Source organism: Pagrus major, chromosome 15 (assembly GCF_040436345.1).
Source record: "Pagrus major chromosome 15, Pma_NU_1.0".
Lineage (NCBI taxonomy): Eukaryota > Metazoa > Chordata > Actinopteri > Spariformes > Sparidae > Pagrus > Pagrus major.
Genome location: NC_133229.1, coordinates 29,631,860 through 29,657,968, shown reverse-complemented (window position 1 = coordinate 29,657,968; position 26,109 = coordinate 29,631,860). Strand labels below are relative to the sequence as shown.

General features: G+C 37.8%; 6 protein-coding genes and 1 non-coding gene across 9 annotated transcripts; 6 read left to right on the top strand and 1 right to left on the bottom strand.

Annotated features, from left to right (window-relative positions):
• Positions 1 to 1,370: 1,370 nt before the first annotated feature.
• Positions 1,371 to 2,686, top strand: LOC141009061 (uncharacterized). Its single transcript, XM_073481471.1, has 3 exons — positions 1,371 to 1,583; positions 1,882 to 2,063; positions 2,173 to 2,686. The coding sequence occupies exons 1-3, from the start codon at positions 1,371 to 1,373 to the stop codon at positions 2,684 to 2,686; spliced, it is 909 nt and encodes a 302-aa protein (XP_073337572.1).
• A 2,232-nt stretch (positions 2,687 to 4,918) lies between these two features.
• LOC141009060 (uncharacterized) lies at positions 4,919 to 6,680 on the top strand. The gene is made up of 3 exons (XM_073481470.1): positions 4,919 to 5,095; positions 5,465 to 5,652; positions 6,131 to 6,680. Exons 1-3 carry the CDS (start codon positions 4,919 to 4,921, stop codon positions 6,639 to 6,641), a joined length of 876 nt encoding a protein of 291 aa, XP_073337571.1. The 3' UTR covers positions 6,642 to 6,680.
• Positions 6,681 to 10,162: 3,482 nt separating this feature from the next.
• LOC141009059 (uncharacterized) lies at positions 10,163 to 11,349 on the top strand. The gene is made up of 3 exons (XM_073481469.1): positions 10,163 to 10,240; positions 10,538 to 10,719; positions 10,830 to 11,349. Exons 1-3 carry the CDS (start codon positions 10,163 to 10,165, stop codon positions 11,347 to 11,349), a joined length of 780 nt encoding a protein of 259 aa, XP_073337570.1.
• Positions 11,350 to 13,633: 2,284 nt separating this feature from the next.
• LOC141009058 (uncharacterized) lies at positions 13,634 to 15,345 on the top strand. Its single transcript, XM_073481467.1, has 3 exons — positions 13,634 to 13,741; positions 14,120 to 14,307; positions 14,786 to 15,345. Exons 1-3 carry the CDS (start codon positions 13,634 to 13,636, stop codon positions 15,297 to 15,299), a joined length of 810 nt encoding a protein of 269 aa, XP_073337568.1. The 3' UTR covers positions 15,300 to 15,345.
• A 1,386-nt stretch (positions 15,346 to 16,731) lies between these two features.
• Positions 16,732 to 20,702, bottom strand: lhb (luteinizing hormone subunit beta). Of its 3 annotated transcripts, none has more exons than XM_073482433.1 (5): positions 20,686 to 20,702; positions 19,996 to 20,114; positions 19,079 to 19,173; positions 18,287 to 18,405; positions 16,732 to 17,049 (listed from the first exon to the last, which is right to left on the bottom strand). In XM_073482433.1, the coding sequence occupies exons 3-5, from the start codon at positions 19,170 to 19,172 to the stop codon at positions 16,822 to 16,824; spliced, it is 441 nt and encodes a 146-aa protein (XP_073338534.1). In that variant the 5' UTR covers position 19,173; positions 19,996 to 20,114; positions 20,686 to 20,702; the 3' UTR covers positions 16,732 to 16,821. The 3 variants fall into 3 exon arrangements, with proteins under 3 accessions (XP_073338534.1, XP_073338533.1, XP_073338535.1); XM_073482432.1 differs by lacking the exon at positions 20,686 to 20,702 and adding an exon at positions 20,581 to 20,676; XM_073482434.1 differs by lacking the exon at positions 20,686 to 20,702 and adding an exon at positions 20,212 to 20,253.
• Positions 20,703 to 21,166: 464 nt separating this feature from the next.
• Positions 21,167 to 21,238, top strand: trnae-uuc (transfer RNA glutamic acid (anticodon UUC)). The gene has a single exon. It is a non-coding gene; the product is annotated as a tRNA-Glu (tRNA).
• Positions 21,239 to 23,023: 1,785 nt separating this feature from the next.
• Positions 23,024 to 25,141, top strand: cox20 (cytochrome c oxidase assembly factor COX20). Its single transcript, XM_073482435.1, has 4 exons — positions 23,024 to 23,157; positions 23,708 to 23,822; positions 24,154 to 24,217; positions 24,423 to 25,141. The coding sequence occupies exons 1-4, from the start codon at positions 23,128 to 23,130 to the stop codon at positions 24,565 to 24,567; spliced, it is 354 nt and encodes a 117-aa protein (XP_073338536.1). The 5' UTR covers positions 23,024 to 23,127; the 3' UTR covers positions 24,568 to 25,141.
• The last annotated feature ends 968 nt before the right edge of the window (positions 25,142 to 26,109 follow it).

The window sequence follows — 26,109 nt, the reverse complement described above, 5'->3', positions numbered from 1 at the left end:
AGGAGGAGGAGACAGCAGTCGTGGTTTTTCTCTGCATGATGAGAATCGTGGACTGGGTGCCTATTAGTCAACTTCATATTTTTATTTTCCTTCCTGTGTTCAGTAGGCTGTCCTGCTCAAACTCAGCCTGAGGGTGGAAGGTCGTCAGCTGATCTATAGTAGCTCCCCTTAACTCGAGGTGAAAAAACGTAGTTTTTTCAGTCCATTCCACACAGGAAAAATAAATGTTTTCCTTGTGAAACAAAAAATTCACTCGGTTCCATACATGAAAAAAAAATCCTTGTGAAACTTTTTGTGTATTCACTCCGTCCTACCCCGGAAAGTGTTTTTTCAGCACAATGCAAACAGAATAGCATTAACATTTGATTCAAATGAAAATAGCACCGCACTGTAAATTCACGTATTTAAATATTGTTGTGTATTAAAACCTTAATGAATGCACATTTACTTTGCTATGCATTAGGTTTAAAGGTGTCCGGGCTTCTAAGACATCCAGGCCTTCATCATTTGTGTGTACACATGGTCTGAGGCAGATCTAAATTGTCCAGGTAAGTAAATATCGATGAATCCTGGATTTGTGAGTAAAACGTTTGTACTCTCAGTTTAAGCACATATTTGTGCTGTATAAGACGGCCGGAGTGGACTGAAGCTTGTTTGGCCCCTTATAAACACCCCTCTAAACTAAACTGTGCTAATCAAAATGATAATTTTCATGTGCACATGAGCAAAAAGGTTTTCCATGGTAATTTTGTAACAGTTTGGTGATGGTTGCAAAGAATTTCACAAGACAGTCTGCGTAATGCATATTCGTGCCAGACTACTTTTTTCTTTCTTTCTTAGAAGAGGAGGTGACAATTTACAGGAACATGCTGCATGTTGTCACCTACCATATTTAATGTAGAGTGTCTGTCTGCAGAGGACAAAACATCGGACGTTGGTGCAGGGAACTCATTCAGGTGGTCTTTCAGCTTTCACAGGTAAATTATCTTATGTTATTCTCACGTGTAGAGATGATAAGAACTGCAGCAGTTTCATTTGATATGGTTGTGGATATACTATAGGTTTACTGAATTTATGTGAAATTGCACTGACCAGTCGGAAGATAATTAAGAAACGTGGAGTCTTTCAGCAAGAACTTTCTAAGAATTTTATAACTTTACTTTTTTTTTCTCATAGGGATGAGAAGAGCTGCAAACGTCATTAAATTATTTTAAATTAATATTTATATTAATATATAAAACTTAATTGACACAGCAGTTTTTGATTTGATTGTGGGTATATTAATGTTGTGTTTTACTTTTGTGATGTCACTGAACAACGTCAGGTGGATATTAAATCACTTGCTCCTTTTCTATCACATGTTCTGAAGAATGGCAGATTTCCACATCAACAGCACCTCACAGGACAAAAGCTTTAATTACAGCAACATCACCTCCAACTACAATGATTCCAGCAACATCATCAATTCGGATCCTTATGAGCCTCATGGAGAAGTCGAGCACCCCCTGGATGTGGTGACATACATAATAACTGCTATCGGCCTTCCTTTGACCCTCGTGGCCATCTATGCTGTTTATTCTCTGGTACGTAACTTTTGACTGAGATTTATTTAATAACTGTCTGTGTCATGTGTCTGTTGTGCAGTTTGTCTGTTTGTGATGGATCCTGCTCTGATCTTAATGTACAGGAATAATTTACTTCATTATTAACATTAACATGATGTTTATTGGATAGTAAACACATGCAGTTTACATGTGTGGCACCTTTCCAGCCTTCAGTTAAACAGTTGAGGTTAATGGCACCATTTAGTAAGAACTCAAAGAAAAACACTGAAAAATTCTTCAAGTTTGTGTATTTTGTGATTATAATGTTTCCCTGCAGGTGAGAAAGGATCATGTTGTTCCGGTCTACGTCATCAACCTTCTCATTTCAGACCTCATTCAGCTCTGCTGCATGATCCCTATGGTGACAGGAAGGGCTGTGATGTTTATGATTGTAGATCCTATCTACTGGAGTAGTCTGATGGTCAGTGTTTGCTTCATGCTGTGCATCGCCCTGGAAAGGTAACTATCTGTCTCACCAGTATGTGTGTAGCTACTTCTGTGTCTTACGATTATATTTCTATATAAATGTGAAGCCTCTTGAACACAGTATGTTCCTCTTGTTTTACAGGTATCTGGTCATCGCCTGCCCATTGTGGTACCGCTTCAGACACACCATCAAGTTCTCTGTGGTGCTCTGTGGCATGGTCTGGGTCCTTTCTCCTGTCAGTTTCTTCACACTTTTGGCGCTGGGGGGTGTTAATTCCTCAGTGATCATTGGGGCTTTGCTCTTCTTTCCTCTCCCGCTGTTCATCTTCTTCCTGGGTGGGACTCTCAAAGCCCTGTCTGCCAGCCGTGTCCCCTCTGATGAAAAACGAAGAATTGTGGGAATTTTGGTCCTGGTGCTGCTTATTTACACACTGCTGTTTCTGCCAGCCATCATTTGGTTCATGGCAGAGAGTTACAGCCTCTTCTACCTGTCTACTGTGTTTCTCTGGTTGAGTCCTCTTGCAGACTTATTTCTGTACGTTTTCATGAAGAAAGGGATCATAGACAAGCTTCTGGACTTTGTGTGTTGCTGCAGAATGGACAGCAATGACAGCAGCAGAATGGACAGCAATGATATCACCAGTTCAACAGTGTGAATGATGACATCATTCACACAGTCAGCTTCACGTAGGCAGAGAAAGGAGAGAAAAGAGAAGGAGAAATGTAGGAAAATAGAAAGGATGGAGATGAGACAGATACTGTCATCTACTGATATGATTTCCAATGAGATGCCTAACTGTAGATAAAAGGATGTATGTATATGTGTATGTATATATATATATATATATATATATATATATATATATATATATATATATATATATATATATATATATATACATATATATATATATATGTGTGTGTGTGTGTGTGTGTGTGTACTATTTCTTTATCTTTATTCAATCTAAGTTTAATTTTTGTTTTTTCAGTGGTAGGCATGCTAGTTTTTAGGTTGAGATTCAGAGCAGCTATTGTGTGCTTGGCATCATGGATAGAATCTCACATAAGTATTTGTAATTTTATGTGAAATGTTGAACTTTCTTGAAATTCAATAAAAATCTGTTTCTCGACAAAAATGTGATAGCTGCTTCTTTGCAGAGATCCAGCAATAATAAGTTGTGTTTTTTAACAAAATGTCAGACTCTTTCTCTAAATACTTTGGCTCTCTGATGAGCTAATAGCTACTGATATGTGTATCAGTTTTTTTGAGTATCTATTTTAGTTTACAGTCACAATTATATTTAGCAGACGCTTTTGTCTAAAGAGGTCAATTGTGGAGTTACTTTATATATCCTCAAAATACATAGTTTGAGAAGTAGACACAGAAAAACATGAAGCTGCTGCTAGGGATCACTGACATCTGCTGACTGACAGTTTGGCAAACGGCATCACTGACAAGCTGCATGTTTTCAGCATGTTTTATGCTATGTGTTGCATTCATTAAAGTTTATGCATTTATTTCTTTAATCTTCTGTGAAACTTTAGTTATATTTCAGTAGATAAAGATAAAACAGCAGACAACAGTGGTTAAATCTGAAACTTTGATGTAAATAATATGAGAGAAGGATAAACAGTGTGATCCATCTCATTGAGGGTATTTAAACCTGCAACAAGCTCAGCTGATGCTGACTCATTTAAACTGCAAAACTGACAAGAGAGATTATCTTTAAACAAAACACTTGACATGCATGAGCTGATTCCCACTTACTTTGTTATTTTATTTTCTCAGCAGTCTGAGGTTGGTTTCACAAAATTTAATTGGCTGATCTGCTGTACAGAACGGTGGTGTGATGTGCAACACTTCAGTTCGAGAAATCAGATGGAACAGTTTCCTGCTGCCTTCAGATCTTCAGATGGCTGTAAAGACTCATCCAAAGACTGTTGTGGACCAAGTACATTTTCTGGAAATTGAAATTGTCTATAATTGAAATTGAAGTTGAAGTTTGTAGACAAAAATGTGAATGTCTGCCCTCGACTAACTTTCTGAATTTAAACCTGATAAATGAACATAAAGCCCAAACCTGCAGTTACCACAGATGATCTTGTAGTTTTTTGTTGATTTGTGTTTTTTAAATTTCCAAATTGTGTTCTGCCATAAAATATAGGGTGTGACAGAGACAACAAATAACACCAATAGTTTTCAAGTCAGTAAAGTCTAATGCACTGAATGTTTCCCCTTTCTAGACTTAAATGAAGAGTTTAACCCAGTTTACTTTTGTCTTGATATATAACAACAGGGGATCATGCATCTTAAACTTCACTGTGTAACAGAAGTTTAGTACAGCGACTCACAAATTAAACCTTTATTCATTCAAATTCACCATATTTGGCATGTTTCAACCACAGCAGAATGATTCGTCCAAAAGCACTTGAGCGGAAACTGTTAAAATGCAACAAAGCATATCTGTGCCTGACTCCTTTTATCTCACTTCTTCAGAAAAGGAGAAGTAGACTAACAGGAAATTACTGCATGTTGTCACTTAGCATATTTAATATTGTGTCTTTGTATGCAGAGGACAAAACATCAGACGTTAGTGTAGGGAACTCATTCAAGTTGGATCTTTCAGCCTTAGAAAGGTAAATTTTGCTGTTTTCTCTTAATTGCAGAGATGATAAGATCTGTAAACAGTCATGAGTCAAATAAATTTGTATGAATATTTATATCAATGTATGAAACTAAAAATACAGAATGTATGGATTTGATATGATTGTGGGTAGGTTAGGTATACTGTATTTGTGTTTACTTTCATGATATCACTGAACAATGTCAGGTAATCTTGCTCCTTTCTATAATGTGATCTCACAAACAACAGGTTTAACTCAGAAGAATGGAAGGATTCAACATTACCAACGCTTCACAGGGCAACAGCTATAATTACAGCAACAACACCTCTGACCATGATGGTAACAAACACACCCTCTCTAGCGTGAAAGTGGCGACATGCATTATCATTTCCATCGGCCTTTCTTTGACCCCTGTGGCCATCTATGCTGTCTGTTCTCTGGTATGTACATTATGACCAAGATTTAACTTATTAACTGTCTGTGTCATGTGTCTGCTGTGCAGTCTTTCTGTAAAGGATCTTGATTGTCAGGAAAAAAATACTTCATTATTAAAAGAGTCTTTTTTTCTGAAAAGTAACTGCTTTAAAAGCCTTCGTAGCCTGTTTACAACTTCCTACTCAATGATGAGATAATATGATTTTTTTCAGTACTTACATATCCGTACAAACACGTAGCAGAGATAAACATCAACCACTGGCATCGCCGAATGTCTTCTTTTTGCAGACAGGCCCAATACTGATGTTGAGCATATGTATCTGTTCCTCCCTGTTGTTAACATTTTCTTTACCTTTGTCAATGTTTCCCTGCAGGTGAGAAAGGATCATGTTGCTCCAATCTCCGTCATCAACCTTCTCATTTCCGACCTCATTCAGCTCTGCTGCCTGATTGTGGTGGTGGCAGGAGAGGAAGAATCGATCATATTTAAATTTGGATTTTATCTTTATGATGTAGGTCTGATGGCCAGTGTTGGCTTCATGGTGTGTGTCGCACTGGAAAGGTAACAACCTGTTTATATATCTGTATATGTCTATATCTATATCTATTATGTGTGTAGCTACTTCTTTATTTGACCATTATAATACTTAACATAGCACAAAAAGTAAGGAAATGTGTGTTTGGTAGATTATTTCTTTGTTGTAACAATGCTTCTTAACAACAAATCTTATACCGTTGGAAAGCCTGTTTATTTCCCTTTTAAATGGTGCCACATTTGTAAGGAACATGCATTTGTGGGATGAGCAGCAGAGCTGAGTATGTGGGTTGCGCCCATGAAAAATTTGCCAAATCTTCTCTGCCGAACAGCTTATTCTGCTGTTGACTCTTGTTTGGTGTTGTTTGGTGGATTGGATGACTGAAGTCTGAAGAAACAAGACATATTGGAAATTTAACAATTCATTAATTTAACAAACAGGAGCCTCAGTAGCATGTGGAAGAACCATACTCCTCAAACACGATGTGTCCATCTTGTATTACAGGTATTTGGTCATTGCCCGTCCACTGTGGTACAGCTTCGAACGAACCATCAAGACCCCTGTAGTGGTCTGCATCGTGGTCTGGGTCCTTCCTGTCTTCATCAGTCCTATTTTCTGGATTAATGATAAGGTCTATTATATCATTGTTGCCACCTATCTCCTCCTTCCTCTCCCACTGTTCATCTTCTCCCTGGTCGGGACCATCAAAGCCCTGTCTGCCAGCCGTGTCCCCTCTGATGAAAAACGAAGAATTGTGGGGATTTTGGTCCTGGTGGTGCTTATTTACATACTGCTGTTCATGCCCACTGTCATTTGGCAATTGGGAGATGTTAACATTACCAGCGACCTTTCTTTTTTGTTGGTCCAGTTGAGTCCTCTTGCAGACTTATTTCTGTATGTTTTCATGAGGAAAGGGACCATAGACAAGTTTTTGGCCTCTGTGTGTTGCTGCAGAATGGACAGCAATGACAGCAGCAAAATGGACAGCAATGATATCTGCAGTTCATCAGTATGAATGATGACAACATTTATAAAGTCAGCTTCATGTAGACAGAGAAAGAGGGAGGGAGAGAAAGGAGATGCCCCGCTGTCTTACTCCTGAATCTTTATTTCAATGTAGTTGTTTATCCAAAACTGTGTGTAAATATATGTATATATTTTTATATATATATATATATATATATATATATATATATAGAGATAAGACTTGTATCTGCTTGAGTGTCTCTTGTAGTTTATGTTCACGTTTATATTTTTTCAATGAAGAGTTTAACCCTATACGCTTTTGTCTTGATATATAAAAACAGGGGATCATGCATCTTAAACTTTCACTGTGTAACAGAAGTTTAGTGAAGCGACTCTGTTGCGCAAGACAGTTGAGTAGTTTTTTCTGATGTAATCAACAGGCTTCTCTTTGTGTTCAGGATGTTTCGTCTCCAGGTGACATCTTAACAACATTTACAGGCACTGTTGTACAAATACAGTCAGGGCTGTTTAATGTTGTTTATCCACTATGATTAATGACTGAACTTACAGTAAATTAGTGACTTTCAAATGAGAACTTCTCAAACTGAAGGACAGCCAGCTGAAATATCTGACATGCCAGAAATCCATCAGATGTGCAAGAGCCACATCTGATCATTCAAGCCATTCATTTGTTGTGTTGATCCCCCTATTTCTGATATGTATACTTGTATCATGACAATGCTCTCTGTGAAACAAGTGATGTTTTAATGAAGAAACAACAGGTTTCGCAAGTTATGTAAAATGTGGTGTTGCCACACTTGAATAACCATCTAAAAACGTGTTTAAGGAACAGCTCACCCAAAAATGAAAACTCAGTCATTAGATTAAGATTGTGCAAAGAGTTTTCTTCTTCTTTCTTCTGTTTCTTGTGCAATAAACTAGATAGAATAACCAGGCTGAAAATTTACATTTACATTAAAGGCATTTAGCAGACGCTTTTGTCCAAAGTGACTTACAATAAGTACGTTTGTCACAAGAAAGAAACCACAATCAGAGAGAATATATACATATATACACATCTCTTCCCTCCATGCTGATGGAAATTCAGAAGAAAATTGTGACAGAAATATTGAGACAACATTAGACTTTGTTTTTAAGAGAAAACAGTGAGACAGAGAGAGAGAGAGAGAGAGAGAGAGAGAGAGAGACATTGCTATTTCCTGTATATGTTTTCCATCATAGATCGTTGATGTAGATGTTCGGTCAACTTAAGCAACACATTTTTCTTTTTTTTTTCCTTTTGATGAGTTGTGACATTCCTCTCACTGTGTCCTGCACGAACAGCGGAGCGTCACACGCTCAAGACATAGTTAATGAGAGCTGTTTTTGTCAGAGAGGACAGAGAGGACAGAGAGACACAGAGAGACGTGTGGAGCAAGGACGGTGGTGTACCAGGCGGCAGAGAGAGAGAGAGAGAGAGAGACTGACAAGCCGCCACCTTTTCTCTGCTGCACCCACACTGGACTGCAGGTTTTAAGGGATGTTGGGATTTGAATATATTTGGACCTCTTTTAAACTGAATGCATTCAAAAAATTGTTCAATAAATTTTTAACTTTTGCACCTTGAAGTTTGACTCTTTTGGTCTCCTCAGTGTTGCTCTCCACCCGATTAAAAAAGTACCCACCTTTCCCCCTTGCATTAAACTCCCCCTTACATTTTGACAGTGGATTAGTTTTCAACATTACAAGGAGCAATGAACCAGAAGAGGGAGCCACAGTCAGCTGTTGGATGAAGAGATGCAGGCGACAGGCACCTCCAACTACCAACTCATTTCACTGTGCCCTGCTGTTGTGTGGAAAACTATCTTACAGGGTGGAAAATGAAATCAGATGGCAGTTGCTTATAAATTGATGTAAAATGGTCAATTATTGACTGACTTCTTTATTTAAACAACATAAGTTGGTTTGCCACAGTCAGAGGTGCAATATAATATAATGAAATAAAACCAGTTGGGTAAGTGTGCTGGTTAGGTGTGATGACAAAGTTCTCAAGAAATACCAGTTCGGAGGAAGAGACAGCAGTCGTGGTTTTTCTCTGCATGATGAGGATCGTGGACTGGGTGCCTATTAGTCAACTTCGTGTTTTTATTTTCCTTCCTCTGTGTTCAGTAGGCTGTCCTGCTAAAACTCAGGCTGAGGGTGGAAGGTCGTCAGCTGATCTATAGTAGCTCCCCTTAACTCGAGGTGAAAAAAGGTAGTTTTTTCAGTCCATTCCACACAGGAAAAATAAATGTTTTCCTTGTAAAACAAAAAATTCACTCAGTTCCACACATGAAAAAAAATCCTTGTGAAACTTTTTGTGTATTCACTCCGTCCTACCCCGGAAAGTGTTTTTTCACCACAATGCAAACAGAAAAGCATTAACATTTGATTCAAATGAAAATAGCACCGTACTGTAAATTCACGTATTTAAATATTGTTGTGTATTAAAACCTTAATGAATGCACATTTACTTTGCTATGCATTAGGTTTAAAGGTGTCCGGGCTTCTAAGACATCCAGGCCTTCATCATTTGTGTGTACACATGGTCTGAGGCAGATCTAAATTGTCCAGGTAAGTAAATGTAGATGAATCCTGGATTTGTGAGTAAAACGTTTGTACTCTCAGTTTAAGCACATATTTGTGCTGTATAAGACGGCCGGAGTGGACTGAAGCTTGTTTGGCCCCTTATAAACACCCCTCTAAACTAAACTGTGCTAATCAAAATGATAATTTTCATGTGCACATGAGCAAAAAGGTTTTCCATGGTAATTTTGTAACAGTTTGGTGATGGTTGCAAAGAATTTCACAAGACGATCTGCGTAATGCATATTCGTGTCAGGCTACTTTTTTCTTTCTTTCTTAGAAGAGGAGGTGACAATTTACAGGAACATGCTGCATGTTGTCACCTACCATATTTAATGTAGAGTGTCTGTCTGCAGAGGACAAAACATCGGACGTTGGTGCAGGGAACTCATTCAGGTGGTCTTTCAGCTTTCACAGGTAAATTATCTTATGTTATTCTCATGTGTAGAGATGATAAGAACTGCAGCAGTTTCATTTGATATGGTTGTGGATATACTATAGGCATACTGAATTTATGTGAAATTGCACTGACCAGTCGGAAGATAATTAAGAAACGTGGAGTCTTTCAGCAAGAACTTTCTAAGAATTTTATAACTTTACTTTTTTTTTCTCATAGGGATGAGAAGAGCTGCAAACGTCATTAAATTATTTTAAATTAATATTTATATTAATATATAAAACTTAATTGACACAGCAGTTTTTGATTTGATTGTGGGTATATTAATGTTGTGTTTTACATTCATGATGTCACTGAACAACGTCAGGTGGATATTAAATCACTTGCTCCTTTTCTATCACATGTTCTGAAGAATGGAAGATTTCCACATCAACAGCACCTCACAGGACAAAAGCTTTAACTACAGCAACATCACCTCCAACTACAATGATTCCAGCAACATCAACAATTCAAATCCCGATGAGCTTCATGGAGAAGTCGAGCTCATCATGTATGTGATGACATGTGTAATAACTGCTATCGGCCTTCCTTTGACCCTCGTGGCCGTCTATGCTGTTTATTCTCTGGTATGTAACTTTTGACTGAGATTTATTTAATAACTGTCTGTGTCATGTGTCTGTTGTGCAGTTTGTCTGTTTGTGACGGATCTTGCTCTGATCTTAATGTACAGGAATAATTTACTTCAATATTAAAATTAACATGATGTTTATTGGATAGTAAACACATGCAGTTTACATGTGTGGCACCTTTCCAGCCTTCTGTTAAACAGTTGAGGTTAGTGGCACCATTTAGTAAGAACTCAAAGAAAAACATTTTAAAAGTCTTCAAGTTTGTGTATTTTGTATTATAATGTTTCCCTGCAGGTGAGAAAGGATCATGTTGTTCCGGTCTACGTCATCAGCCTTCTCATTTCAGACCTCATTCAGCTCTGCTGCATGATCCCTATGGTGACAGGAAGGGCTGTGATGTTTATGATTGTAATTCATATCTACTGGAGTAGTCTGATGGTCAGTGTTTGCTTCATGCTGTGCGTCGCCCTGGAAAGGTAACTATCTGTCTCACCAGTATGTGTGTTGCTACTTTTGTCTTACAATTATATGTCTATATACTAACTGTGAAGCCTCTTGAACACAGTATGTTCCTCTTGTTTTACAGGTATCTGGTCATCGCCTGCCCACTGTGGTACCGCTTCAGACACACCATCAAGTTCTCTGTGGTGCTCTGTGTCGTGGTCTGGGTCCTTTCTCCTGTCAGTTTCTTCACACTTTTGGCGCTGGGGGGTGTTAATTCCTCAGTGATCATTGGGGCTTTGCTCTTCTTTCCTCTCCCGCTGTTCATCTTCTTCCTGGGTGGGACTCTCAAAGCCCTGTCTGCCAGCCGTGTCCCCTCTGATGAAAAACGAAGAATTGTGGGAATTTTGGTCCTGGTGCTGCTTATTTACACACTGCTGTTTCTGCCAGCCATCATTCGGTTCATGGCAGAGAAGAAGATTCACCACCTCGTATACGTGTCTTATGTGTTTCTCTGGTTGAGTCCTCTTGCAGACTTATTTCTTTATGTTTTCATGAGGAAAGGGACCATAGACAAGCTTCTGGCCTCTGTGTGTTGCTGCAGAATGGACAGCAATGACAGCAGCAGAATGGACAGCAATGATATCACCAGTTCAACAGTGTGAATGATGTCATCATTCACACAGTCAGCTTCACGTAGGCAGAGAAAGGAGAGAAAAGAGAAGGAGAAATGTAGGAAAATAGAAAGGATAGAGCCGAGACAGATACTGTCATCTACTGATATGATTTCCAATGAGATGCCTAACTGTAGATAAAAGGATGTATGTATATGTATATATATATATATATATATATATATATATATATATATATATATATATATATATATATATATACATATATATATATATATACACATATATATATATACATATATATATACATATATATATATACATATATATATATATACATATATATATGTGTGTGTGTGTGTGTGTGTGTGTGTGTGTACTATTTCTTTATCTTTATTCAATCTAAGTTTAATTTTTGTTTTTTCAGTGGTAGGCATGCTAGTTTTTAGGTTGAGATTCAGAGCAGCTATTGTGTGCTTGGCATCATGGATAGAATCTCACATAAGTATTTGTAATTTTATGTGAAATGTTGAACTTTCTTGAAATTCAATAAAAATCTGTTTCTCGACAAAAATGTGATAGCTGCTTCTTTGCAGAGATCCAGCAATAATAAGTTGTGTTTTTTAACAAAATGTCAGACTCTTTCTCTAAATACTTTGGCTCTCTGATGAGCTAATAGCTACTGATATGTGTATCAGTTTTTTTGAGTATCTATTTTAGTTTACAGTCACAATTATATTTAGCAGACGCTTTTGTCTAAAGAGGTCAATTGTGGAGTTACTTTATATATCCTCAAAATACATAGTTTGAGAAGTAGACACAGAAAAACATGAAGCTGCTGCTAGGGATCACTGACATCTGCTGACTGACAGTTTGGCAAACGGCATCACTGACAAGCTGCATGTTTTCAGCATGTTTTATGCTATGTGTTGCATTCATTAAAGTTTATGCATTTATTTCTTTAATCTTCTGTGAAACTTTAGTTATATTTCAGTAGATAAAGATAAAACAGCAGACAACAGTGGTTAAATCTGAAACTTTGATGTAAATAATATGAGAGAAGGATAAACAGTGTGATCCATCTCATTGAGGGTATTTAAACCTGCAACAAGCTCAGCTGATGCTGACTCATTTAAACTGCAAAACCGACAAGAGAGATTATCTTTAAACAAAACACTTGACATGCATGAGCTGATTCCCACTTACTTTGTTATTTTATTTTCTCAGCAGTCTGAGGATGGTTTCACAAAATTTAATTGGCTGATCTGCTGTACAGAACGGTGGTGTGATGTGCAACACTTCAGTTCGAGAAATCAGATGGAACAGTTTCCTGCTGCCTTCAGATCTTCAGATGGCTGTAAAGACTCATCCAAAGACTGTTGTGGACCAAGTCCATTTTCTGGAAATTGAAATAAAAATCTGTTTCTAGACACAAATGTGAATGTCTGCCCTCGACTAACTTTCTTAATTTAAACCTGATAAATGAACATAAAGCCCAAACCTGCAGTTACCACAGATGATCTTGTAGTTTTTTGTTGATTTGTGTTTTTTAAATTTCCAAATTGTGTTCTGCCATAAAATATAGGGTGTGACAGAGACAACAAATAACACCAATAGTTTTCAAGTCAGTAAAGTCTAATGCACTGAATGTTTCCCCTTTCTAGACTTCAATGAAGAGTTTAACCCAGTTTACTTTTGTGTTGATATATAACAGGGGATCATGCATCTTAAACTTTCACTGTGTAACAGAAGTTTAGTAAAGCGACTCGCAAATTAAACCTTTATTCATTCAAATTCACCATATTTGGCATGTTTCAACCACAGCAGAATGATTCATCCAAAAGCACTTGAGCGGAAACTGTTAAAATGCAACAGAGCATATCTGTGCCTGACTCCTTTTATCTCACTTCTTCAGAAGAGGAGAAGTAGACTAACAGGAAATTACTGCATGTTGTCACTCAGCATATTTAATATTGTGTCTTTGTATGCAGAGGACAAAACATCAGACGTGTAGGGAACTCATTCAAGTTGGATCTTTCAGCCTTAGAAAGGTAAATTTTGCTGTTTTCTCTTAATTGCAGAGATGATAAGATCTGTAAACAGTCATGAGTCAAATAAATTTGTATGAATATTTATATCAATGTATGAAACTAAAAATACAGAATGTATGGATTTGATATGATTTTGGGTAGATTAGGTATACTGTATTTGTGTTTACTTTCATGATATCACTGAACAATGTCAGGTAAAAAAATTAAAAATCTTGCTCCTTTCTATAATGTGATCTCACAAACAACAGGTTTAACTCAGAAGAATGGAAGGATCCAACATTACCAACGCTTCACAGGGCAACAGCTATAATTACAGCAACAACACCTCTGACCATGATGGTAACAAACACACCCTCTTTAGCGTGGATGTGGTGACATGCATTATCATTTCCATCGGCCTTTCTTAACTTATTAACTGTCTGTGTCATGTGTCTGCTGTACAGTCTTTCTGTAAAGGATCTTGATCGTCAGGAAAAAAATACTTCATTATTAAAAGATTCTTTTTTCTGAAAAGTAACTGCTTTAAAAGCCTTCGTAGCCTGTTTACAACTTCCTACTCGATGATGAGATAATATGATTTTTTTCAGTACTTACATATCCTTACAAACACATAGCAGAGATAAACATCAACCACTGGCATCGCCGAATGTCTTCTTTTTGCAGACAGGCCCAATACTGATGTTGAGCATATGTATCTGTTCCTCCCTATTGTTAACATTTTCTTTACCTTTGTCAATGTTTCCCTGCAGATGAGAAAGGATCATGTTGCTCCAATCTACGTCATCAACCTTCTCATTTCCGACCTCATTCAGCTCTGCTGCCTGATTGTGGTGGTGGCAGGAGAGGAAGAATCGATCATATTTAAATTTGGATTTTATCTTTATGATGTAGGTCTGATGGCCAGTGTTGGCTTCATGGTGTGTGTCGCACTGGAAAGGTAACAACCTGTTTATATATCTGTATATGTCGATATCTATATCTATTATGTGTGTAGCTACTTCTTTATTTGACCATTATAATACTTAACATAGCACAAAAAGTAAGGAAATGTGTGTTTGGTAGATTATTTCTTTGTTGTAACAATGCTTCTTAACAACAAATCTTATACCGTTGGAAAGCCTGTTTATTTCCCTTTTAAATGGTGCCACATTTGTAAGGAACATGCATTTGTGGGATGAGCAGCAGAGCTGAGTATGTGGGTTGCGCCCATGAAAAATTTGCCAAATCTTCTCTGCCGAACAGCTTATTCTGCTGTTGACTCTTGTTTGGTGTTGTTTGGTGGATTGGATGACTGAAGTCTGAAGAAACAAGACATATTGGAAATTTAACAATTTATTAATTTAACAAACAGGAGCCTCAGCAGCATGTGGAAGAACCATACTCCTCAAACACTATGTGTCCATCTTGTATTACAGGTATTTGGTCATTGCCCGTCCACTGTGGTACAGCTTCGAACGGACCATCAAGACCCCTGTAGTGGTCTGCATCGTGGTCTGGGTCCTTCCTGTCTTCATCAGTTCTAGTTACTGGATTAATCATGAGGTCTATTCTATCATTGTTTCCACCTATCTCCTCCTTCCTCTCCCACTGTTCATCTTCTCCCTGGTCGGGACCATCAAAGCCCTGTCTGCCAGCCGTGTCCCCTCTGCTGAAAAACGTAGAATTGTAGGGATTTTGGTCCTTGTGCTGCTTATTTACATGCTGCTGTTCATGCCCACTGTCATTTGGCAATTGGGATATGGTAATTACATTATCAGCGACCTTTCTTTTTTGTTTGTCCAGTTGAGTCCTCTTGCAGACTTATTTCTGTATGTTTTCATGAGGAAAGGGACCATAGACAAGTTTCTGGCCTCTGTGTGTTGCTGCAGAATGGACAGCAATGACAGCAGCAGAATGGACAGCAATGATATCTGCAGTTCATCAGTATGAACGATGACAACATTTATAAAGTCAACTTCATGGAGGCAGAGAAAGAGGGAGGGAGAGAAAGGAGCTGCCCCGCTGTCTTACTCCTGAATCTTTATTTCAATGTAGTTGTTTATCCAAAACTGTGTGTGTATATATATATATATATATATATATATATATATATATATATATATATATATATGTATATATATATATATATATATATATATATATATATATATATATATATATATATATATATATATATGTATATATACATACATATACACATTAGGACTGGGACTTTATTGTGTTAATTACGATGCTCTCTGTGAAACAAGTGATGTTTTAATGAGGAAACAACAGGTTTCGCAAGTTATGTAAAATGTGGTGTTGCCTCACTTGAATAACCATCTAAAAACGCGTTTAAGGAACAGCTCACCCAAAAATCAAAACTCAGTCATTATCTCCTCCCCCATGCTGATGGAAATTCAGAAGAAAATTGTGAAAGAAATATTGAGACAACATTAGACTTTGTTTTTAAGAGAAAACAGTGAGACAGAGAGAGAGAGAGAGAGAGAGAGAGAGAGAGAGAGAGAGAGAGACATGGCTATTTCCTGTATATGTTTTCCATCATAGATCGTTGACGTAGATGTGTGGTCAACTTTCTTTTTTTTTTCTTTTTGATGAGTTGTGACATTCCTCTCACTGTGTCCTGCACGAACAGTGGAGCGTCACACGCTCAAGACATAGTTAATGAGAGCTGTTTTCGTCAGAGAGGACAGAGAGGACAGAGAGGACAGAGAGGTGTGTGGAGAGACACAGAGAGAGTGTGGAGCAAGGACGGTGGTGTACCAGGCGGCAGAGAGAGAGAGAGAGCCACCACCTTTTCTCTGCTGCACCCACACTGGACTGCAGGTTTTAAGGGACGCTGGGACTTTAATATATTTGGACCTCTTTTAAACTGAATGCATTCAAAAAATTGTTCAATAAATGTTCAACTATTGCACCTTGAAGTTTGACTCTTTTGGTCTCCTCAGTGTTGCTCTCCACCCAATTAAAAAAAGGACCCACCTCCAACTACCAACTCACTTCCCTGTACCCTGCTGCTGGGTGGAAAGTTAAATCAGATGGAAGTTGCTTGTGAATTGATGTAAAAAAAAATTAAACAACATGAGTTGGTTTGCCACAGTCAGAGTTGCAACATAATATAATGAAATAAAACCAGTTGGGTAAGTGTGCTGGTTAGGTGTGATGACAAAGTTCTCAAAAAATATCTATTTTTTCATTCTTACTTTTTCGACGTGATACGTTGTGGTTTCTGTCTTGTGACAAACGTACTTATTGTAAGTCACTTTGGACAAAAGCGTCTGCTAAATGCCCTTAATGTAAATGTAAATTTTCAGCCTGGTTATTCTATCTAGTTTTTCGCACAAGAAACAGAAAACTTAACTCTTTGCGCAATCTTTATTTACAACAATTGATGCACAGTTTCTATATGTATAGTGTACTTTAAAGGGCTTTATGCTGCCATTACTTGAGACTAGTAGTAGAAAGGTATGTCATTCATGCAGAAATTGGGCTCCAGGCTCTCAAAGGTGCAGTCAGACGTGTCCATAGCACAGAGGCCGCAGTGGCAGCTCACTGCCACAGGGTAGGTGACGGTCGGGTCCACACCAGGTGGACAGTCAGGAAGCTCAAATGTCTTGTAGTGTAAGTCCCGGTACGTGCACACATGCTGATAAACGTACCGGGTCTTCATCACTGGGTCCTGGAGGGGAGACAAAGTAAAAGGTGATTTTTTTCTTAAGAATAATGCAACAGTGCTTTTAACCTACACATCATCTGACGGGGGCTGATCTAAACGATCACAGATTCAGCCATTCTTTGAGCAAAAGGTTCAGATTTAGGTCGGCCCAAACATGCTGAATAAAATAGGAATGCAAAGACCAAAACAAAACATTGAGAGATCCCTCCACATGTAATACAGCATACATAAAATACTCCAATGTGTGGAAGCCCTGAGGGGCAAGTGAGAATTTTTTTTTCTGGTGATCCATTTCTAAGAAGTTTTTTTTTTCTCACTTGAATTTTCTTTTTTTTTTAAAACTCAGTTCCAAACAGAATTTTGTTTTCTCCTTGTGAATTTTTTTCTTTCTCTCAGTTCCACACATGAAAAAAACATTTTTCCTTGTGAATTTGTTTTGTTTTTTCACTCCGTTAAAAACACAAGGAAAAAGTACTTTCACTCTGTTCCACACAGGGGGAAAAAAATCTTTGATACAAAAAAGTTTTCTTTTGCACCCAGTTCCACACATGAAAAAAAATTCCTTGTGAAATGTGTGGAACAGTGATCTTTTTTTTCTTTCATGTGTAATCTGGGTGAAAATGAAAATTCATAAGGTTTTTTTTCAGTTCATTCTAGACAGGAGAAAAAATAAAAAGATTTCTTCACTCGTTCCACTCGTTCCTGTGTGGAACGGAGTGAAAACACCAAATATTTCACAAGCATTTTTTTTTTTTTAATCTTGTGAGAAATGGAGTGAAAAAATAAAATGTTTCACAAGGAAATGTTTTTTCATGTGTGGAACAGTGATTTTTTTTTTCATAAGGAAAACATTTGTTTTCCTGTGTGGAACTGATAAGGGAAAAAAAAGTTTTTTCTATGTGGAACGGAGTGAAATTTGTTTTTTCTTGTGTGGAACCAGGTGAAAAAAACGTTTTTTCTTGTGTGTAACCGAGTGGTAAAAACAAAGTTTTCTTTTGAACTCGGTTCCACACACTAAAAAAAAATGTTCCACACACCTTGGTCAGTGTCCCTATGCTTTGAAGTTTGACGCTGTGTATACCCTTCGAGTGCAGTCGTATAAAGAGCGAGAAAAGTCCAAGTCATGGAGTGATTGGGGAGTTTGGATGGGTCACACACAGGACCTCCCCTCTGGACACCGGGGTTTATGTGCGATCTTTTCCTACAACTATGACCTTCGTTCCTACGCTACCCACGATACCTTGGTGATGCAGTGACCACTACAGATGGTTGTTTCCACTGGGTGACACTTGGGACAGCCCTCCTTCTCAAGAGACACCGTCTGGTTGATGAGCTGGCAGGGCGGCAGCTGGAAGGCCGCTGGTGATGGAAGACCAGAAAAATGTCACAAACTGTCACTCACAGAGGCCCTGCTAACACTTCAGCTGAACAGTTTGACCACATCACTGAAGGTTTAGCATGCATGATGTTCATTAGCACATTTCCTGTTTAATACAACACACCTCTTTCTTTGTAGTGTTTTTTTATGTTTTTGAAGTGGTCCCTTAACCCTAAACTTTACTGGGAATTTAATCTTTCAAAAGTACCCCTCTGCATTATGTTCTGTAATACGCAAATAGTTTTCCTATAACGGACAACATATACGCCCCCGCCAATAGATCTGTGATCGGCTAAAATTGGCCGATGATGCTCAACTGAATTTGACTATCAAAGACAGCCCGCCTCATGGATTACAGATCAGGGCACAGTCTGGGCTGTGCTAGGGGGGGATGGGAACAAATCAAAGCACCCAAACATCTACCTGAACATAAACTAAAGCTCTGGACTGCAAAAAGATGTTACTTAATGCTCGTTTGAAGCCAAAACAAAAAGGATCTCTTGCCTTTTTTGTTACTTTCTAAAAAAGTAATTCATACAGAATTTCATCATTAAAAATCTGCATTTTTTTAATGATAAAATTCTGTATGAGCTGCAGAAAAAAGGTTCTTTACATGAAATTAACAACTCATAACTGTCTGACTGACTCATTTACCTGCAGGAGCCAGGGGCCAAATGGAAGCTGAGGCTCCCAGAAAGAAACTCAACATGAAGGGGAACATCACTCTGCTGACCTGCACAGCCGTCATCCTGCACGAGAGGAGGTGGGTTAGTTAGTCAGTTAATCAATCAATCAATCAATCAATCAATCAATCTATTTTTTTTTTATCTATCTATTTTTCTTTGTCTTTCCACAATTTGTAAAATCTTTATAGTATAGATTCCTGAATCCTTTTTGTGCATCATTAAAAACAAATAAAGTCCTTTAAAGTTTAAAGTCCTGCAAATGAATGAAGCAAATTAACTTATTTGTGTTACTGGATATAAAAGTATTTGAAGATAATAGAATAATACATTTTACCAACATTTTACTTCACTTCTTACTTAGACATGATAATAAATGTTGGAAAAATACGATCTGAAATCGAGTCTTCAGACGAAAAAGCATCACTATAGTTATCTGCAGTCTGATACAGAGGATCAACAGTGTGTTTGAGTTGTTGAGTTGAGAGGAACAAAACATGTAATAAAACCCTTTGGCTGGTCTAAATCCTCTACTCGTGCTCCCTTTTGAGCTTAAATTTAACAAGAAAGAGGCTTTAATGAGTGTTCCACCTTCCTGTAAAGAGTTAAAACACATGCCCCATCCATGAAGCATTCATAATTATCTGTTAACCATAAATAAAATCATTAACGACAACCTGTATATACAGTACATCTTACTGTGAGGTGGTACTTATCATACTGTGAACTACAGCTGACTACAGTTGTTCACTTCTATTCATAACTCAGGAGTTGAAATAATTAACTTCAATTCTTCCACAACGCTTCAGCCAAATAAAAAAATAGAAATGAATAAATCAAGTTCAGATAAATGCAATGAATCTCTCGCTGGTTGTTAGTCTGACTTACCTCTCTGTTATCTGCAGGCAGTGTGCTGAGGCCAGGTGTCCTCCTCAGTCTTTATACAGCACAGAGGAGCCTGGTATCCAGGATGAAACGTGCTCATACTGGACGTCAGCCCTGGTTACCTGAGGGAACATTTGTGTGCATCCTGTTACGCTCAACTACTAGAATGGTATTAAAAGGAGCAAGTTGTAGGTTTGAAGCAGAGAGGAGGGTTTATACTTTTGTGTCGGCTGTGGAAGCTTTTGGGCTGAACTGTGATGTAAGAATCACAACCAACAAGGGGTCCAAAGTGACAGTTTAGACAGAAAGTTGTCATAATATCAAATATTGTTTTGTTTTGTGTTATGTTTTATTGTCTGTATTTGTATAAAATGATTCTTTATTTGCAGGATCATAAAGTCATCAAAGCAAAGATACTGTGTTAAAATATTACACTGATACAAGTGAAAGTCACACATCAAAGTAAAAGTACAATATTTGTTTTCAAAATGGAGTGAAAGTATAAAGCAGCAGAACATGGAAATACTCCAAATTGTACTTTTATTATTATTATTATTGTTGTTGTTGTTTTAGCTGTTTTGGCCTGACCTGTCACGTGTTTTGATTTGTTCAGTCGGCTGCTGTGGTGGATGTAACAGATCTTTTTCACAGCAAACATTTTCACTGTCAAAGCAGGAAAAGCACAGGTGTTACCAATGATGTTAACGATGATGAAGTGTCCCAGGAGCCCGTGTCAGTGAGTCAGCACGCACAATACTGGATACAATGAAATAAGCTCAACTAAATGGAACAAAGCCATCATTAATGTAAAAAACTGCACCTGTGCTCTTCCTGCTTTCACAAGTCAAAATGTCTGCTGGGTTTAAATCGGCTGCTGTTCTCAAACATGACCACCAGAGGGCGCCGCTGCCCCTTCACGGGCCTCACTACCTGTGAACCGTCGGCGGTACACTGTGAGTCCAAAGGTGCGTCTCTGTCTCTTTCTTTACTTAACCTGCATGTACATTTAAGATGTATGTGTTGTCGGGTCAGATGGGGGAGTATTACTGATTATTGATTTACACAGCAAAGTGCGCAGCAACAACAATAAAGGCTGAATTAAATACATAATTTATCGCAAATTGAAATTATATATATGTGAATCCAATGACGATGGGGATTTCAATGTAATATGTCCCATATGGTCTAGCGGTTAGGATTCCTGGTTTTCACTCAGGCGGCCCGGGTTCGACTCCCGGTATGGGAACGAGGACTTTTCAATAATTATATAAAATACCAACTGTGTTTAATTAGGTAATGAATGAAGACATAGGTCTTAATATGACAGACTGAGTGACCTTATAGCCACAATTAAAATGTATTAAGAAACGATTTAAAAGAAGAAAATTATCTTTATCTTTACTATTTATTTCATTATTTTCTATCACTTTTTTTAATTGTCTATTATTTATGTATTTATTTTATATATATATATATATATATATATATATATATATATATATATATATATATATATGTATATATATATATATATATATATATATATATACTTTTTTTACTGTTATTTTTCTTGCTTGTATTACATTTTATTATGTGTCTTAGTTGGTGTGCATTAGTCTCTAAAGCCATTTTTTATGGTTTAGCCCATGTTTTTTATTTATTTTTTGTTTTAAAACTGTTTTAAACGTTTCAATAAAGTCTGTTTGTTTGATTGATTAGTTGAATTGTGTGTAAAGTGCTGTTAACATGTTTGTTTGATAATAAAAGACTATTGAACACACTTCAACAGGTTGATATTAGCTTTAAGAGCTGCATTATGTGGTAGATCAGTTTCCGGTTTGAACAGGCCCATAAACTGATCTTTATGTGGTCATGATCATGGAGCAGGGCAAAGACGTCAGGCAGTAATCTGCTGCAGCCGGTGTAATAATCCTGTTTTATCAGTGCAGGATCACTGTGACATCCAGACTTCCTCCTGACATGGTTTATTTATAACATCGATCCTGTCGTCGTAGAGACTCAAGGTGAGATGACACGGTATGATTCAGTTTTCCTGTTTGGAACAAATGAGCACATTTCCAAACTTCAACCTCAGGATTTTAATTCATCGCTGCTTCTTTCCCACATACTGTCTGGAATTTAGGTTGCAGAAGCAAACATTGTTAAAAATATGAAACAAAATTGAAGCAGAAATATCGCTTACCTTAAAAACTAAGGTGTATTTCCCCAAATTTTGCACTTTCAAATCACAGATGATGTAAAATTGTACTTTTTTTTTTTTTTTACATTTTGTTTACGTGGAAAAACAGGAACATGTATATTACATCACATATTATGTGATTTGATATATTGTGATTTCATAAATTCATCATTAGTTCATTTGGAGATATTTGGAGATATTTTAAATAAAATGATAACAGACACAATAAACAAACAAACAAAATAAAAACTATAGAAATTGGGAATAAAAAATGGGGAAATGTTTTCATTATGCACAGGTTTAATAGTACCATCTAGCATTATCCTCTGACATTTTTACATTTTTGAAATATAAAGTTTTAACGATCTTTTAAAGATGCACTAAGTAGTTTTGGGGAAGAAATTTAATCAGAAAGAATAAACCTCATTGATAAATGTTCATGACATAATGAGCGAACTTTGTTTACAGAATAAACAAACTGTCAACACAACAACGACGACACAATTTCATACTGTTTGACTTCTTATGTTTGCAAAGACCCTTTTAAGTAGCAGCCTTTTTTAGCTTTAAACACTCTTCGGGGAGCTTTGTTCTCTCTGAGGACAGACTGTTTATTCATTATGAAAAGATATTCATCAAATAAATATATCCGAGTTTGTATTATTACCCTGAAATATTTCAAAATTACCTTTTTGAGCTGTAATTTATTACCCAAAACAACATAGTACACCTTTAATCCTACTTTGCGTGTATACCGGAACTTTACATCAGCCCGTTGCTCTTTTCGAGTCGGCGACAAATAGCAGACGGACCAGTCGGTATGTACAGCGCATGCGCTAAGGACAATATGGTTACGGAAGTGATTGTTACATTATTGGTTATTTAATGACAAATTAAGAGCAAACTTTGCTTAAGGAGACAAACAGAGTTGTATAATGGCAGGAGAAGAAGAGGAGTCTAACAAGGTGAGCGCCTCTCGGTTATAAGACATCAGGAAACATTTTAAATGGAAGAATGTTGCTAGTTTCCAGTTTTCAGAAGGTCAACAGCAGCTTGACATCACGTTAAACAATATTCAGCTGTATCCTAAGTCAACATGACTTAAATTAAAGTACCACAAGTATGTTCCGATAACATTAGTGAGTCAGTAAACATACACAACTGACAGCTCTCCGTTATCAAAAATGACCTGTTCACACCAAATCCCATTCAAATATTTAATCATTAAAGATTAACTTGTCCCCGGAAACGAAACTAGAGAGTAGAAAGCTTCGCTGAAATATTCTCACCGACAACCTTTTCCCACTGAACAATTCGTCCTACAGATCATTCATCAAATATCACTAGTTTTCAGTAAAACATTGATCCGTGTCCATGGCTCGACTTCTACTTCCATCCAACTGCTAGCATCTACACCGCATTTACAGCCAGGTGTAGCCGCATTGTGCAAGTGGTGATTTGAAGCCATTGAATGCATGCGGACATTGTCTGTGTGTCTGTCTGTCTGTCCTACAGGGTTTCAGGCTGCTGGGGATACTTGATGTCCAGAACACTCCCTGTGCCAGAGACGCCATCCTGCATGGAGCTGGAGGCTCACTGACTGCTGGTCTGCTGCACTTTCTGGCAACGAGTGAGTCTTATTTGAGTCTGAACCGTGTGTGTGTTTGTTTTCTTTGCAAATGTCGTGATAGTTTTATTTCATTTTTAGAATGTTAACCAGCAGAAACAGGATTTTGAGAATTAATTGGATGGTTTGATTTGCAACAGCTCCATGAGTGTACCAGTCTACTATCACTGAAGTGTTCTGTATGAAAAATTAAGGAAATTGCACATCTTTTGGACTCAAAAACCACATTTAACATTTCCGTCGTCTCCTTTTTCTGGCAATGAAAGATGCAGGTTTTTTGACGTAGTGAGGGAAAAGTTTGTCTGAGCTCAGTCTGTCGTCCTGTCGTCCGCAGGTCGGGTGAAGAGGTCTTTTGACGTGGGATTTGCAGGGTTCATGCTCACCACGCTCGGGTCCTGGTAGGTCTTTATGTTGACATCGTTTTCTTGTCTGGCTTTCACTTTCTGACCAGAACAAACACTTGCTCACATTTTGAAAAAAAACTTGTATCATATACAGACATCCAGCAGTCTATGTTTTCTGAGTTATTCTCCCAACATGAGCTCACTTCTCACTGCAGTTTTGTTTCTCATGACTTCTTGCCTGCCGTGTCACCCTGTCCAGGTTTTACTGCAGGATGACCAATGCTAAGCTTCGTGTGCAGCAGAGGATGATCCAGGACGGCATTAAGAACAAGGTCACATATGAAGGGACTGTTCTAGACCCCACAAACAAACCTGGAGCAGAAACATCATCAAGACCTTCATGACCCCCAGGACTGAATTCCTCCCCCTCCATGTAAGGGCTGAGAGGAGAAGAGAGGACACTGTCAGGGTCCTACAAAGACTCAATATCCATTTTTTTGACTGACTGACTTCGTCTGCACAAATGATGGAAGGAACTAAAGTATTTCTTGTGTGCTGTTTTGTTTTTGTTTGTTTGTCTGACAACTTATGATACAGTAAATCCAAACCTCTAGATCTCTTAGTCCAGACCACAACATTTGGAAACCAAGAGAGTAACTTTAACAATATTTAAATACATTTTTTTCTGAATGTTGTTCCACCCCAACATTGACAAATCAAATCAAAGCTAAGGTCCCCATCTGGAACATTGTGGTTTTGTGGTATACAAGGGCTGCCAAGATTCCCAGTTTGCTGTTAAGGATCAAAGTGTCTGTCTGATGTGACATCACTGATTGGGGCGTGGCCTAATGTGTAACACGCTTGAAAGTTTTAAAGGACATGGCAACATCAGCTCTCTGTGATCGAGAGTTGAATCAGCCTTTAAATTACCTCAAACCTGCTGTTGATTATTGAAAATAAACTGCTGATGTAACTGTGTGTGCAGTCTTTGATGTGTGTTGTTAAAATTGCAAGTAATTGAATTATTTTTCCTCATAAAAACCTTCAGATGTCTTCAACTAATAAATCAGTATGCCTCCCTCCTCTCTTTGTCACCACACTTGCACAACTCCTTTCTTTTTTTCGTGGCAACTCTCTTTGCCTCTTTCTTGTCTTCAATTGTTTTTTCACCACTTGGCCTGTAATTGGTAGCTTACCTTGTTCCACCATGGCCGGTGTCAGTACCAGAACGGGAGGATTCTACTCTCTGCATGTTCACTGAGCAGACAGGACCACTTCTTTATGCAGGTCCCTGTCTTGATTGGGTAAAGTGGGCACAGATACCAGAAAATGTATTTTCTCTTTTACTGCGTGTTGATGAACCATCATTCATCAGATTAACCCAGGTGAGAAAGTAGATTCAGGAGACATGATGCCTTATTTAATGAAGCTCGATCGAGGAGAACAAGCGCAACAGTACATGTTGTTACACAATACAAAGCTTCCAGTTCTGACTGACACTTCCTGGTCTGTGACTATTTAATTAGCTACAGAATACTCTGTGGGAACGCGCTTACCCAAGGCATGTTGCGTTTGATGGGAGAATGTGGACTTTGGTCTATCGTGGCATCAGTGCATATGGAAAATTCCTTTCCACTGCATGAACAGGGGGAGGAGAGACATGAGTCACTGACCAAACACTATAACACTGATTACTGTTGGAACATAGAGCTTTATTACACTTAATTTAATAAGCAGCTTGAGTCAACTGAGACGTTGAAAGAAAAATAGCTGTTTTGAAGTTGAATACCATGTTTGACATTTTCACGATGAAAAACATCAGTTCATCACGGCAGGATTCAGCAGACTAACTGTGAAAACAATCATTGTTTTTCTGCCACACTGAAAATGTGTTAGAGGATGGATCAGAGCTGAGCAATGACAATCAGCAGATAGTCCAAGGCTGC

Bases quoted from the DNA above. Each gene is read 5' to 3' on its own strand.
- LOC141009059 (XM_073481469.1), top strand. From the start codon at position 10,163: ATGTATGTGATGACATGTGTAATAACTGCTATCGGCCTTCCTTTGACC. The intron at 10,241-10,537 runs GTATGTAACTTT...GTTTCCCTGCAG, and splicing joins TCTATGCTGTTTATTCTCTG to GTGAGAAAGGATCATGTTGT. The intron at 10,720-10,829 runs GTAACTATCTGT...CTTGTTTTACAG, and splicing joins CTGTGCGTCGCCCTGGAAAG to GTATCTGGTCATCGCCTGCC.
- lhb (XM_073482433.1), bottom strand. From the start codon at position 19,172: ATGACGGCTGTGCAGGTCAGCAGAGTGATGTTCCCCTTCATGTTGAGT. The intron at 18,406-19,078 runs GTAAATGAGTCA...TTCCATCACCAG, and splicing joins TTGGCCCCTGGCTCCTGCAG to CGGCCTTCCAGCTGCCGCCC. The intron at 17,050-18,286 runs GTATCGTGGGTA...TCTCCCCTCCAG, and splicing joins GTGGTCACTGCATCACCAAG to GACCCAGTGATGAAGACCCG.
- LOC141009061 (XM_073481471.1), top strand. From the start codon at position 1,371: ATGGCAGATTTCCACATCAACAGCACCTCACAGGACAAAAGCTTTAAT. The intron at 1,584-1,881 runs GTACGTAACTTT...GTTTCCCTGCAG, and splicing joins TCTATGCTGTTTATTCTCTG to GTGAGAAAGGATCATGTTGT. The intron at 2,064-2,172 runs GTAACTATCTGT...CTTGTTTTACAG, and splicing joins CTGTGCATCGCCCTGGAAAG to GTATCTGGTCATCGCCTGCC.
- cox20 (XM_073482435.1), top strand. From the start codon at position 23,128: ATGGCAGGAGAAGAAGAGGAGTCTAACAAG. The intron at 23,823-24,153 runs GTGAGTCTTATT...TGTCGTCCGCAG, and splicing joins GCTGCACTTTCTGGCAACGA to GTCGGGTGAAGAGGTCTTTT. The intron at 24,218-24,422 runs GTAGGTCTTTAT...CACCCTGTCCAG, and splicing joins CTCACCACGCTCGGGTCCTG to GTTTTACTGCAGGATGACCA.
- LOC141009060 (XM_073481470.1), top strand. From the start codon at position 4,919: ATGGAAGGATTCAACATTACCAACGCTTCACAGGGCAACAGCTATAAT. The intron at 5,096-5,464 runs GTATGTACATTA...GTTTCCCTGCAG, and splicing joins TCTATGCTGTCTGTTCTCTG to GTGAGAAAGGATCATGTTGC. The intron at 5,653-6,130 runs GTAACAACCTGT...CTTGTATTACAG, and splicing joins GTGTGTGTCGCACTGGAAAG to GTATTTGGTCATTGCCCGTC.
- LOC141009058 (XM_073481467.1), top strand. From the start codon at position 13,634: ATGGAAGGATCCAACATTACCAACGCTTCACAGGGCAACAGCTATAAT. The intron at 13,742-14,119 runs GTGACATGCATT...GTTTCCCTGCAG, and splicing joins CCCTCTTTAGCGTGGATGTG to ATGAGAAAGGATCATGTTGC. The intron at 14,308-14,785 runs GTAACAACCTGT...CTTGTATTACAG, and splicing joins GTGTGTGTCGCACTGGAAAG to GTATTTGGTCATTGCCCGTC.